We start from the raw sequence: 14,639 nt of genomic DNA on the forward strand, positions 1-14,639 counted from the left end.
GGGACACAACGTCTTGTTCCCTCCATCAGGGAACGGAGATTACGAAAGTAACCAGGACGTTCCCTGTCTGTCACTCACTCGACGTTGTGTCGATGTAGTGACACTAGGGGTCCCTATACAAAACGCCACAACTAGCTAAACTGTGTTACGTGAACTGGCGGTGCGAGACGGGCAGACCATTGTGTGCCTCGTAGCCAGCGCACCCGGCCATCACATAACCTCCCCCAATGCTCTTACGAGCATCGTACGGTCCCCTGCACCTCGAGGACAAGTCAACTGCCCAAAAAATGGGGACCGGCTGCCCCAGCCATGGCCTCTTCTCTTTCTTATCCCCAAAAGGAAAAATCGTTCAGCTGGGGGCCATATAGCGTCTATGTCAGGGGGGTGTCACTCCCAAGGGGAAGACATCGCGGAGACCACACCCTGCCCGAGGGGGAGGAAAATGTGTGGAAATACGTCACATGGACTTACCGAGTTTTGTTGGCAGTGTCTCATGTGGAGAAGTCCCTGTGGTAGGTCCTACCCAGGGGGGGAGGAGCTCTACAAACATGGTGACCAGGGGCAGAGGGGCCTCTGCCCAAGGAAGATGTGGGTTTACCAATAGGGGAACCGTCTCGCGGAAGATACAGTACATCACACAGGGTTAAATATGGGCAACCAGCGCATGTGGAGCACCTACACCAGTACAAGGCCAAGTTAGCACATGTACTGTGCCAGCAACGAGTTTCTCCACAAACTTGCCTGCCACAGGGCTAAGGAGGAAGGACATCCAGGGTCCACGACTTCGTGAACATGACTGGGGGTAAAAAGCGCACGTCTTCGCCTCCAGGAGGGGAAAGGTGCTATACGCAAGCGGTACACCTGGCCAGCTGTCCCACAACTTACCTGCTCGTACCTGACAACACACGGGATGAGACCGGCTCAACCCGGAGATTGTAGAACCTTGTGAAGGTATTGGGTGTTGCCCAGCCTGCTGCTCTGCAGATGTCTACTAAAGAGGCGCCATTGGTCAGAGCCCAGGAGGTTGCCACACTCCTAGTAGAGTGTGCTCGTAGCTCCAAGGGGGTCGGCATGTCCTGGGCGTGATATGCCAAAGCGATGGCGTCAATGACCCAGTGGACGATCCTCTGTTTTGAGACAGCGCTCCCTTTCCGCTGTCCTCCAAAGCAGACAAAGACCTGCTCAGAGCGTCTAAAGCTCTGCGTGCAATCCAAATAGATGTGCAAAGCATGCACCAGACACAGCAACGACAAGGCTGGGTCTGCCTCCTCCTGGGGCAGCACTTGCAGGCTCACCACCTGATCCTGAAACGGGGTTGTGGGAACCTTGGGCACATAGCCCGGTCGGGGCCTCAGTACCACGTGAGAATATCCCAGATTAAACTCCAGGCACATGTCGCCGACAGAGAATGCCTGCAGGTCCCCTACCCTCGTAATGGAAGTGAGCGCAATCAAGAGAGCAGTCTTCAAGGAGAGTGCCTTTACCTCAACTGACTCCAGGGGCTCAAATGGAGCTCCCCGTAGGCCCCGAAGGACCGCAGAGAGGTCCCACGAGGGTACGAGACGCGATCTGGGAGGATTCAGCCTCCTCGCACCTCTAAGGAACCTGATGACCAGGTCGTGCTTTCCAAGAGACTTACTGTCAACTGCATCGTGGTGCGCTGCTATAGTGGCCACGTACACCTTCAAGGTGGAGGGGGACAGCCGCCCCTCCAGCCTCTCCTGCAGGAAGGAAAGCAAGACCCGACTGCGCATTTCTGGGGGTCTTCGCGTCGGGAAGAACACCACTTAGCAAACAGATGCCACTTCAAGGCATACAGGCGCCTCGTAGAGGGAGCCCTAGCCTTAGTGATCGTGTCTACCACCGCGGGCGGTAGGCCACTTAGGTTTTCCGTGTCCCGTCCAAGGGCCAGACGTGGAGATTCCAGAGGTCTTGTCGCGGGTGCCAGATGCGCTTGACCGAATCGACTCCAAATCAGATGGACCACCTGGGGGTGGAGTCTCCACTCTCTCCTGAGCATGACCTGCTGCGACAGCGCATCCACCACCTGGGATGTGAGTGGCTCGCAACGACTTGAGCCGCTGCTGACTCCAGAGGAGGAGACGGAGGGCGAGTTGCGACATGCGACGAGAGCGCACACCGCCTTGGAGGTTGATGTATGCTACCATCACCATGTTGTCCGTCCGGACCAACACATGCTTGTCCTGGATCAATGGCCAAAGCCTCCGCAGGGCGAGCAATACTGCCAGCAACTCGAGGCGGTTGATATGCCAACGCAGTCGTGGCCCTGTCCAGGAGCCGGTGACTGTACGCCCGTTGCACACGGCGCCCCAGCCACACTTGGAGGCATCACGTCTGTCCAAGGGCTGAAGAGGCGGCGGCAGATCAGCATGATGGCCACGCGATGTGCCCCCTGGTTCCATGCCCATCTCGGGACACGAGTCTGAAGCCAGTGCTGAAGCGGTCTCATATGCATCAACCCGAGCGGTGTGACTGCCTCCGAGGACGCCATATGCCCCAGGAGCCTCTGAAATTGTTTCAGTGGGACCACCGTACTCCGCCTGAACGCCTTCAGACGGTTCAGCACAGACTGCGCACGCTCGCTCGTGAAGTGCGCCATCATAGAGACTGAGTCTAACTCCATGCCGAGAAAAGAGATGCTCTGAACCGGGGAGAGCTTGCTCTTTTCCCAGTTGACCTGAAGCCCCAGCCGGCTGAGGTGGCCAAGTCCCTGTGCGCACACAACAAATCCCGAGAGTGAGCTAAAATCAGCCAGTCGTCGAGATAGTTGAGGATGCAGATGCCCACTTCCCTTAGCGGGGCAAGGGCTGCCTCTGCGACTTTTGTGAAGGTGCGAGGTGACAGGGACAGATCGAATGGGAGGACCTTGTACTGGTACGCCCGCAGGAAGGGCCTGTGTCGAGGTAAAACCGAGATGTGGAAGTACGCGTCCTTCAGGTCTACTGCCATGAACCAATCTTGATGCCTGACGCTCGCTAAAATGCATTTTTGTGTCAGCATCTTGAACAGGAGTCTGTGCAAGGCCTGGTTCAGTACTTGCAGGTCCAAGGTTGGCCGCAACCCACCGCCTTTCTTTGGCACGATGAAGTAGGGGCTGTAAAACCCCTTCTTCATCTCGGCAGGAGGGACAGGCTCTATTGTATCCTTCCGTAGAAGGGACGTGATCTCCGCACGCAAGGCAACGGCGTTCTCACCCATCACAGAGGTGAAGCGGACACCATTGAACCTGGGCGGACGCCTAGCGAACTGAATCGCGTAGCCGAGTCGGACGGTCCTGGTCAGCCACCGCAACGGGTTGGGGAGCACAAGCTCCAGGCGAGGGGGACCAAGGGAATAATCGCGTCGGATGTACCAGCGGGTGGGGTCTCGTGGCTCCGTATACCCACCATAGGACTGGTCCGGGATGGGGGAGGAAGGAAATTGTCCTCGCGGCCTGTCGCAACCGTCCTGGCATGGGTGCAATTGTGCCAGAGCTGGACGCATGGGGGCGGGGGGCCTGCCTCCGGAGCACCATGCCTGCCATAAAGGTGCAGTGCCCAGCGGTCGTGATAATGACGGCCGTGGACACCGAATGTGTGACCCAGGAAGTGAGGAAACCACTCTTTTCATGAGAACGTGGGTAACGCAGCCCTTTGGGCGTGTGGCAAAATCATAAGAAAAGGAAAACAAGGATTCTCCTCCCGGCCCTCCACCGGGGGATGGAGTGGTCTGTTTACCAGCTCCAGGTCTGTAGCGGGTCTCCATCTCCCTGGGTCGCCCATCTCAGGGGCGCTTCGAAGCCTTCCTTGGGTTCTTAGCGGCGGGCCGTGAGACAGGTGGCATCTGCTTCCTGTGGGTGGCTCCACACCGGGGCCAGCCTCCTGAGGTGGGCTGCGGTGGAGCCGGTGTTGCTGCCGCAGGGGGATGCCCTAGTCGACGAGCAGACAGGGTGCGGGATCTTTATCCAAGCCACGGCAGGATGTGCTGGATAGCCTCCGTCTGTTTCTACCATCAAGAACTGCTGGTCCTCGACGGAATAGGCCAACCTGGGAGATGGGGACATCAAGGAAATCGTATCTTCTCAGCCTCCTTCATCTCAACCAGGTTGAGCCAAAGGTGGCGCTCCTGGACCACCAGGGTAGACATCGCCTGCCCGAGAGACCGCGCCATGACCTTCGTCGCCCAGAAGGCGAGATCGGTTGTCGAGCACAGCTCCTGCATCAATCCAGTTCTCTTAGCGCCTTGGCTTGATGCACTTGCAGGAGAGCCATGGCATGCAGGGTGGAGGCGGCCTATCCAGCGGCACCATAGGCCCTAGTCGCCAGAGACGATGTAAGCCTACAGGCCCTGGACGGGAGTCTCAGACGGTTACACCAGGTGGTGGCGTTTTGCAGGCACAAGTGCACCGCAACCACCTTATCCACCTGGGGAATCACCGAATACCCCCTGGCAGCCCCACCGTCGAGGGTAGTAGAGCAGATGAGCCCATAAATCAGGGCATCGGCCTGCGACTGGGCGACCGCACCCGAGGGTGGGAGCCCAGTCGAGTCCTCGGTGTCAGACTGGACAAGCCCACTCTCCGATGCTGCGATCGAGAGCTCATCCTCTTCGCGAGCCCCGAATGAGATCGCGAACTCGCCCTGAGACAAGCCCACATCTCATCCCAGAACTCGACCGGGGCACACGAGTATACTGGGGAATGGGAGGTCCGTGGGGGGTTTCCCGGTGGAGACACTCCCATTGAGGTCCCCAAATCGCCCCCAGTGCTAACCGCTGCAGCCTCATACCCGTAGGTAGAAGGACCGAGGCGGGGAGCCGCTGGGGTGGCTTTCCCTCTGACGAAGGAAAGCCACAACCGCAACATTGCCATGGTCATGTTCTCGCAATGAGGACATGACCCATCCAGCGCCCTAGCACGTGAGACAGCGATCGTGGCCATCAGAAGCGGAGAGATAGCAACCGCAACCAGGAATTATACACAGACGGAAAGGCATCTTTAAAAAGACGCTGTGCCACTCTTTTAGTAGGAAAATATACTCTTTTATTAGGAAGAATATACTCTTTTAACTGCTGAAGCGCCCAGGGGCGTTCTCTGCACACCACTGGTGCAAGAGGGGGAGAAACTGCTGTAATGTGCCGTAAATCCAACAGCTTTCGAGGTGAATGGATCGGCGGAGGAATTCAGCTCCCTGAAACACAACTGCTCGGCTCCAAATAAAAAATCTGAATGAGTGGTTGCAAGCCAGTTCCTTTTATACCCGTATGTCCGGGTGAGTGGCATGCAAATTCCACTCACCAATTCCCATTGGCCTTTTCTCAAAGATCAGAGGTGTTTGGGACTCCCAAGGGTTACCCCTAGTGTCACTACATCGACAAAACGTCGAGTGAGTGACAGATAGGGAACTTAATTTCATACTTTTTTCTTATTGATTGGGTTTAAATAAAATTTTTAAATATAAAATATAATTTTCTTGGCAGTTTTCATGAGAATTTATCATGAAGTGTTCACTTTAATTTGTTACATTTCATGATCTGATTTCTTGGTGTTTTTCAGTACAGATGGTCCATGTTCAATTTGCCTGGTGGCTTAGAGCAGCACATATGTTTTTATCTGCACTGTGGAAAGGAGACATGTCAGAGTGACATGGCATTGTCAAATGATCAAAATGTGAATGTGCTCTGTGACATTAATGCCTTGAATGGTATTCGCCATGACTTGTCTCCAAGCAGTGGGAAAAAAGACCCAACATACGCTCATGATATCACACTAGAAAACTGGCAAAGGACAGATGGAATCATATGACCTCCAGTTTGAAAGTTCCCCACTGTGTCAGCTGATGGAATCTTTTTGAATGCAGGCAATACAATCCCTTGGCTTCTTCACTTGTTTTGGAGCAGAAAACGCTAACAAACTAGATGTCTTTCAAAGCTGAAAATGAGAGGCTATAATATATGCAACACATACATGTATATATATATATATATATGTGTGTGTGTGTGTGTGTGTGTGTGTGTGTGTGTGTGTGTGTGCATAGACACATTAACCAAGAGACTAAGTCAATGAAAGCTTTTAATTTAACATTAATGCTTTGACATTACTGAGACTAGAGCAAAGCTTGGATGGACAAAAATGGACAAACCAACACACTGGCACTTAAATTCTACACATTTGTTTGAGGTATTAGTGGGTGCCAGAGAGAGAGCACACTGCGTGTATTACGTGATGTGAAATGCAGTTCTATTTTTAACAAACCATAGGGCCTGTGGTGTACCGCTCTTACTGAGAAGGACACTGCAAAGGGCACTCAATATGCTTGACACTACTAAAGTGGTGCAAAAGCTAACTGCTCGGGACTTCTGCACTCCACACCACCAAACAGGTACTGAACATGCCTCTGCTTTGTGTTGTTATTTTTTCTTATTTATTTATTTTTATTATTAGTTTAGTTTTACATCCACAACATAAAGAGTTGTGCTCAATTGTTATTAATTGTAATCAACATCAGTACAGTGGTATACAAAGAAAATTTATTAAAATGTTTCAAGTTTTTACTGATTTCTATAGTATTCTGTTTCTATTCAGTTTAAATAGTATTCCATTTCTAAGGTAACAGCCTGGATTTAATATGAGGCCTATTATCTATTTAATTTGCACTACTATAGAACTTCAATTCACAAATGTTGTGTTTCTGAATAAAATATGTGAAAATATTGTGAAAGCCATTGTATCACAGTTTGTGGTTGTAGCATGTATTGTCATAGCTTTTCTAGCATCTAATATAATAGCATACATGTAGAGATTGAATCTCTGTCAGCTGATATATACTTGTTTACTTGACCGCTTCCCTAGGAAATTTGCTGGAGTCACACATTTTTTCTGATTTTGCATTCTAACAGAGGATATTTGGTATTTGTACCTATTTTATATGATTACTACTTTCAATACCAGAGTTCCGGTTCATGTAATTAAATTGATTGATTCTTTTTTAATTTCTAGATTCAGATCTGACTGGGACATTATTTCACAATGGAGGACTTTGAATACAGTGTGCACATCTCAGAGCAAGACTGGAACTCTTTTTTTCAGGAGTGTGAGGACTGCAACCTATTCTCTCCAGTACTTGCCAGCCGAGAGGACTCTGGCATGAGTGATATTGATGAATTGGGGTGCCACTTTCTAGAAAGTACCTCACCTCCAGATGCAGCATCCACAGAGCCTGATTCAAACCTTCAGATAGATGGCCCACTAGAGGGTTCTCCTGTGGATGCTTACCTCAACAAGTATGGAATTTGTAGTTCAGGCCAAGTTCTTTCCGGTAGTGAGGAGGACTTGGACCTTCAGACAGTCAATGTGTTCTTTGAGAAGTTGAGATGTGCCACAGTAGATAAACAGCCCTTAGAACAAAGCCATGTTGTAAATTGGGTAAGTGAGAAGATGGACCATCTGGAAGGTTTGATTGATAAGCAGGATATGTTGTCTGTAGATGTTTGTCCATCTGGCAAAAATGAAGCCAAACTTAAAGGAGAAATCACTAAGCAGGGCGAAGCTAATACCTGGGGCAATGTAGCCTTGGAAAAAGCTGTAGAGCCCACATCTACTAATGCACAAGAAAATGCACCAACGTCCTCTGACAGAGAGCTAGTTACTGGAGAGGAGTCATTGTCACTTCCACTAATTACAGTAGGACTGAAACAGGAGCAGGAGGGAAGGTGTGGTGATCTCATCAAAGAGCTGAAACCTGAAGCAAAGCCTCCAGACAAAGGGAAAATGCCACCTATGGTGGTGGTTAATATGATAGATATGACTGACCAAAATCCAGCAAGACAAAACATTGCTCAGTTGGATAGTGGAAGCAGTTCAGACTCAAAAGACTCACCAGTCACTCAGATCCCAGTGTCACCATCCAATCTAAGGAGAAAAAGGAGGAAGAAGAGGATGAGTATTCAGCCAGTAGAGCTAGGTCATGGATATGAGGCTCAGTTCCAGGTCCGTCATAGGGAATCCGAGGAAGAGAGAATTTTTCAAGGAGAAGAGATAAACAACCTCCCTTTAAATGTCACAAAATCAGAACGCTTATCATTTAAAAGAATTAAAACCCATTCAACACCACATACTGCTGATACTTTTAGAGCTAATTTACTGCTAAGCAGCACTTTTGCTTTCAAGGCTTCAGCTGACTTAAAGTCTTCAAAAAGCTTGCCAGTTTCTTTCACAACATCTAATTTAGGCATTGAACATACAAGCACTTATGATATTTCCAAAAGCATGAATGACCTTTCACTTTCAAACCATGGAAAATTGAAAACAAAAGTTTGTGACTTTTCTTCATTACCCAAGACTGATAAAGTTCTCAATTCACAAGAAAGTGATATTGTATTAAATATAACAGAATCGCTACCATCTGGTCCTGTCATACACAGAGAGACAAACTGTTCGCCAACTTGGAGCAGGACTGGTATTAGAAAAACCTTATCAGTGCCTCTAAGTGATAATTCTGATGCAGGATGTCAAAGGAAATCCTTATTATCTCCTAACATTTCCATTGCAGCTGATTCAAAAGAGACACCTTCCCTTCTAGTCTTGTCTGACTTGACTGCATACCAAGATTTATCCTGTTTAAGAAATGAGATTGACTGCTCTACCTTTAAAAATGAGCAACACTTGCTAAGCAATATGGCAGGAATTTCTGACATCAAACAAAGCAGCTTGTTTTTAACTGCAAGCAAAGGTGGAATAGAATCTTGCTCGGATGAAAACAGTCCAAAAACATTTACTTGTTCACAGGATACTCTGCAAAAAAGTAAAGCCTTTACTCAAATGGATGCTCTAGAATCTCAAAGCCATTCAACTGCCAAAATACACATGATTTTTCCAAAGACTGAGTGCCATATGCCTGATAATTGTGTCATATCTGATGATGGAAAAGATGGGGCTCATTTTCAAAGCAGAAATAAGCAGAGTAGTAAAGTATTAATTGTGGATGCCCAACCCATAAGGCCAAGGAATACAACTGATGAATCAGACGGTAAAGGAGACATGAGTGTAAATGAATTTGACAAGTCATACCATGCTGTAGCAGACAGGATTGAAGGTTACCACTTACTTTGTGGTAAGCCCACCAGATCAAGTGAATACGTAAGTGGAGATGAAATTAAGGAAGAAAGTAAGATTCTCAGTGAAGATGCTACTCAGAATACTCTAGCTGATGTGTCAGAATTGCCTCATAATACAGTTGCTGAAATGCAGGAGATATCCGCATATTGTCTTGATTTAAAAACTGAAGCCAAAGATCCAGAGAGTGTTGTTCTTGATGCTGCAGATCAAATTCCATGTCCTGTGTATGCTATCTCCTCCTTCTGGAATGAAATGGAAAAATTGACTATAAATGACATTTTGCGGCTACGGTTAATTGGTAATGCCCAATACCCCAGTGTTCTGACCCAACCAGAGGATGGGAGCATCGTAGACACTACAGATGCTGCAGACTCTGGTTATTTTACACAACCAGATGACCCTAAGCAAGATCGCTTAAGTGGAGACATGTCTTTCATATCTGATTTGGATGAAGACATTGCACAGCTTCAAACCCAACTTTCTTTGAAGCAAGTAGATGAGTCTTGTCAGTTTCCTAGCTCTTGCAGTGTGACATGGGAGAATGATCCAGATCCAGTGGTCATGGGTGAAGATATTGTGCTCCCAGGTTCTAAAACTGTTCTTCCTGAACCTCTCTTTACAGTTAATGCTCAACAGTGCTTTAGAAAAATGTGTAAGAATGTTAGTGTGCAGAACCTGCAAGCTCTAGAGGCTCAACCAATCAGACGAATGCAGAGAAATGCTTCTTTGCATTCAATCCATTCAGAGGTAGAAGATAACTTAATGGATCCCTTTTACCATGTGGACACCTCCCTCCCAATGAGCCAATCTGATGATGAGGAAATGGAAAGTAGTGGTGTCACTTTTTCTGAAATAATCCAGTATTTCTTTGGAGCAGATGAACCTGAACATTGTGCATCTCGTGCAGACAACATAGCAGCCTCATACCTTGATGGAACAGGCACTTCTGTGGCTGAGATGTATGACCATTTCTTCTCAGAGTTTGATGCTGAAAACTTTTATCCACTTGCAGAAGAGTCAGGTGGTAATAAGAATAAAATGGTCCCCATATTTTCCAGCTCAACTAAAAGAACCCTTGAATTCCCAGATGCATATGATTATTTCTTCACAGATTCCCCTGTCCATTCAGATGAAGATGAGAATGACAATCCACTGATCAAAGAAGTGACATGGTATGACCATAAGTCTTCCAACCATGATCCTGTTCCTGAAAGCAATTTATATCCACTTGTTGAAGAGTCAGTTGGTATTAAGGATAAAATGGTTCCCATATTTTCCTGTTCCCGCTCAGCTAACAGAAACCTTGAGTTCCCAGAGGCATATGATTATTTCTTCCCAGATTCCCCTGGACATTCAGATGAAGATGATGAGAATGACAATTCAGTGATCAAAGTGATCACACGGTATGACCACAAGTCTTCCCGCCATGATCCTGTTGCACCACCAGACATGTATGAGCACTTCTATTCTGAAGAACATTTTCAGAACAACTTCCTCTGGACAAATCCTCTTTCATTTAGAAGAGTTCGACGCACAGGTTTTACAGTCCCTGAAGATAATTCATGTTCCTGGGCACTCGCCCCTGTGAAGCCATTCCCAAAAGGAATTCAACCTATCAATGTTATTGGCCTTGAAAACAAACCATTCCCAGATCCTTTGCTCCTCAGCATAGAGAACTGCATCTACCAGCAGCTAGCTGAGCAACAGAAGCAATGTAATGAGATGCAGACAGCAGTTGCTGATCCGAGTAAGAAACACTTATACCACAAATTATTCTGCACTCATGCACAGTATGTACATTGAAAATACACATTTTACTAGCACCTGTTTTTTTTGTTTGTTTTTTTTACAACCTGTATATTGTGAAGGCATTTTGAAACTTGTTCCCTTTAAACTTTCTCACTGTTTTGCCAATGTATTTTGATCCATCAGATAAGTATTTGTGCTTGCTTCAAGTTGGGACCAGTGACCAATGGTGGCTCAACAGAAAGAACAGACCCCAAAATTAGACAATACATTGGTTTCTCTAAATTTATTAGAAATAATCTACCTTTAGCTTTTGCTGTAGGTTTTTTATTATAATTATTAATATTTATGTTTTGTGTTCTTAGTCTACCCTCAACCCTTTCTCTCTCAATAACTGCTGACTATGGGTATCTAATCATGTAGAGCCATGCGCAGGCTACTGGAATGGTTGTACGTGCTAGTCAGTCTTCACTCCTGCTGGGCAACATCTCAAACCTGCCATGTGCTACAATTTATGAACATATTTCCCTTTGAAGTTCAAGTAAAAATAGAAAAACCTCATGTGCTCAAGGAACACCATGTTATTTGTATAATCATGTTGTGCTAAATTAATGGAGGCTTACTCAGTTTCAATTCACTTATCAATTCAGATATTATAGTCTTTATGTCTTGTGACTCCACTATATTTAAGTGACTCTGAGGTGTCCCAGTGAGCTCTTCAGCATTTAGAAAACATCCAGATACTCCATGTAATCACACAAACTAGTGTAATCTGATTCTGTGTAAGTCTTGCATTCAGAGAGATTTCCCCTTAGTTGCCATGACTGGTCATTGAATGTTGGGTCAGTGAAAATTTACACCAGCCTGCTTACTGACATTGCCGCTTTGTATTTGTACATTTTTCTTGATGTTCTTTTCAATGCAGTTTGAAGTTTTATCTTTCCATTATATGATTTAACGATGCCCTACTGTTATTCTGAATGTAGATACGTACCTCTTTTGTAGGGTTGGATGCCCCATTCCTGCCTCTTAAACAGGCAGATATGTGCTTGGTTTGCATAGCTTTTGCCTCTTGGGTGCTGAAATCGACCAGTTCAGGAACAGACGCATGGAAAGCTGGTATGTATATTTATTATCCTAAATGTATTTGTGATTTCTTTGACATAATTTGCTTTAATTCCCCTATTCTTTGTCCTGGTTTTGCTCTTGGAACAATTTATCCTCAGTTTTTCCAATGTTCATTCATTCATTCATTAAACTTTTTACAGAGAAGGTAAACTTTTCACCTTGGCAAGTCAGTGCTGCTTGACATCAATAAACCAAGCAAAACATTAAGTTAAATATTTGATATAGAAATATACTGTTCAAAATAATCCATACTGATGGTCATCTGCTTTTTATTGTTCAGCTCTTCTCGCGAACGTCAGTGCACTCTCGGCCATACGATACCTACGGAGACACAAGAGGGAGGAGGTTTCTGGGAAAACTACTTTGCGTCAGATAGAGCCTCCATAACCCCATTATAGCTCACCCAATGTCCCAGATATCATTTCAGTCACATCACCCTTTTTCCATGTAATCCAAAAAGGTGTTGAATGAATGTCAAACACTTCATGTAGGACATTTTCCATGTTTCTCAGTGCTTTTCATTTACCGTTGATGAACTCAGTTGAAAACAATATACAGTATACAGTGCTGTTAAAAAGTATTTGCCCCATCCTGATTTCTTCTATTTTTGTGGATATCTCATACTAAATTGTTTCAAAATTAAAACAAAATGTAACATAAAACAAAGGAAATCTGAGTAAACACAAAATACAGGTTTTAAATGATAATGTTATTTATTGAAGCAAAAAAGTTATCCAATACCAACTGGGCCTGTGTGATAAAGTATTTGCCCTTGGTTATTAAATCCCCAAATCTATTAAACTGCATTCATAATGGAGTTCAGCTGGACTAGACACACCCAGGCCTGGTTACTGTCAGCCCTGTTCAATCAAATCAACACCTAAATAGAACTTTTTCAGCAGCATGAAGTTGGCTAAAAGGTCTCACCCAGTAGCACACTATGCCAAGGTCGAAAGAAATTCCAGAAATGATGAGGAAAAAGTTGATTGAAATACATCAGTCTGGGAAGAGTTACAAAGCTATTTCAAAGGCTCTGGGACTCCAAAGAACCACAGTGAGAGCCATTATCACCAAATGGAGAAAACCTGGCACAGTAGTGAACCTTCCCAGAAGTGGCCGACCTTCCAAAATTCCTCCAAGAGCATAGTGACAACTCATCCAGGAAGTCACAAAAAAGCCAAGGACAACATCCAAGGAACTGCAGGCCTCCCTCGCATCAATAAAGGTTACTGTTCATGACTCCAGTATCAGAAAAACACTGGCCAAATATACCATCCATGGAAGAGTGGCGAGGTAAAAACCACTGCTAACCCCGAAGAACATTAAGGCACGTCTGAATTTTGCCAAAACACACCTTGATGATCCTCAAAGCTTTTGGGAGAATGTTCTGTGGATTGATGAGTTGAAAGTGAAACTGTGTTGAAGACAGTGGTCCCATTACATCTGGTGTAAATCAAACACAGAATTCCACAAAAAGAACATCATACCTACGGTCTAGCATGGTGGTAGTAGTGTGATGGTGTGGGGATGCTTTGCTGCTTCAGGGCCAGGGCGACTTGCAATAACTGAGGGAAACATGAATTCTGCTCTCTACCAGAAAATCCTAAAGGAGAACGTCTGGTCATCAGTCCGTGAGTTGAAGCTCAAGCACAACTGGATTATGCAGCAAGACAATGATCCAAAGCATAGAAGTAAGTGCACCTCTGAATGGCTCAAAATAAGAAAAATGTAAGTTTTTGAGTGGTCTTGTCAAAGTCCTGACTTGAACCTGATTGAGATGCTGTGGCAGGACCTTAAATTGGCAGTTCATGCTTGAAAACTCTCCAATGTGGCTGAACTAAAGCATTTCTGCAAAGAAGAGTGGGCCAAAATTCCACCACAGCATTGTGAAAGACTGATATCCAGGTATTGGAGGTGTTTGGTTGCAGTTGTTGCTGTTAAAGGTGGCACACTATTAAGTTTAAGGTGGCAGTTCATTTTTCACATGGGTGATATAGGTGTTGGATAACTTTTTTGCTTCAATAAAAATATATATATTTGAAAACTGTATTTTGTGTTTACTCAAGTTGCCTTTGTTTTATGTTATATCTTGTTTGAAGATCTAAAACAATTTACTATGAAAAATACACAAAAATAGAAGAAACCAGGAAGGGGGCAAATAATACATGAGATCAGGCCAGTGGAAGTATATTTATAATATTCTTGCAAAATTTTTTGTTTCAGTACAAGCTCATCAGCATATTCACACTTAACATGAACAAAGTGATTTATGAAATGACCAAAGCCTTTATTAAAGATGTTCTGCATTCACTGCTTTACAAATACGGTGAATGCTTTTGTGTGTTGTGAAGAGAGAAGCATTAGGTGTTGATGCATATGTTTAATAGTATGATGCTGATGAAAGCACTAGGATGGAGATAGCATGTCTAAAGTGTACTTTTGGAGAGTTTTAAAGGAAAGAGTTTGTGTGTTTGTGCAAATGGACAGTTAATATATTGTGATATTATTGAGATGCTGGAATCTGGATCCAAATTATTCTTTGGTGTATTTTATACACCTAAAAATAAAGGCACACCCCCATGTGATGCTACTTCAGGTCTGAAAATGTAAAAAAAAAAAAAAAAAAAAAAATATATATATATATATATAT

The 14,639-nt window shown here is 45.4% G+C and overlaps 1 protein-coding gene across 1 annotated transcript; it reads left to right on the plus strand.

Annotated features, from left to right (window-relative positions):
• Positions 1–6,274: 6,274 nt before the first annotated feature.
• Positions 6,275–14,627, plus strand: LOC127419690 (PPARGC1 and ESRR induced regulator, muscle 1). Its single transcript, XM_051661304.1, has 4 exons — positions 6,275–6,380; positions 6,998–10,862; positions 11,867–11,980; positions 12,270–14,627. Exons 2-4 carry the CDS (start codon positions 7,028–7,030, stop codon positions 12,374–12,376), a joined length of 4,056 nt encoding a protein of 1,351 aa, XP_051517264.1. The 5' UTR covers positions 6,275–6,380; positions 6,998–7,027; the 3' UTR covers positions 12,377–14,627.
• The last annotated feature ends 12 nt before the right edge of the window (positions 14,628–14,639 follow it).

This window comes from Myxocyprinus asiaticus, chromosome 29 (assembly GCF_019703515.2).
Source record: "Myxocyprinus asiaticus isolate MX2 ecotype Aquarium Trade chromosome 29, UBuf_Myxa_2, whole genome shotgun sequence".
Classification (NCBI taxonomy): Eukaryota; Metazoa; Chordata; class Actinopteri; order Cypriniformes; family Catostomidae; genus Myxocyprinus; species Myxocyprinus asiaticus.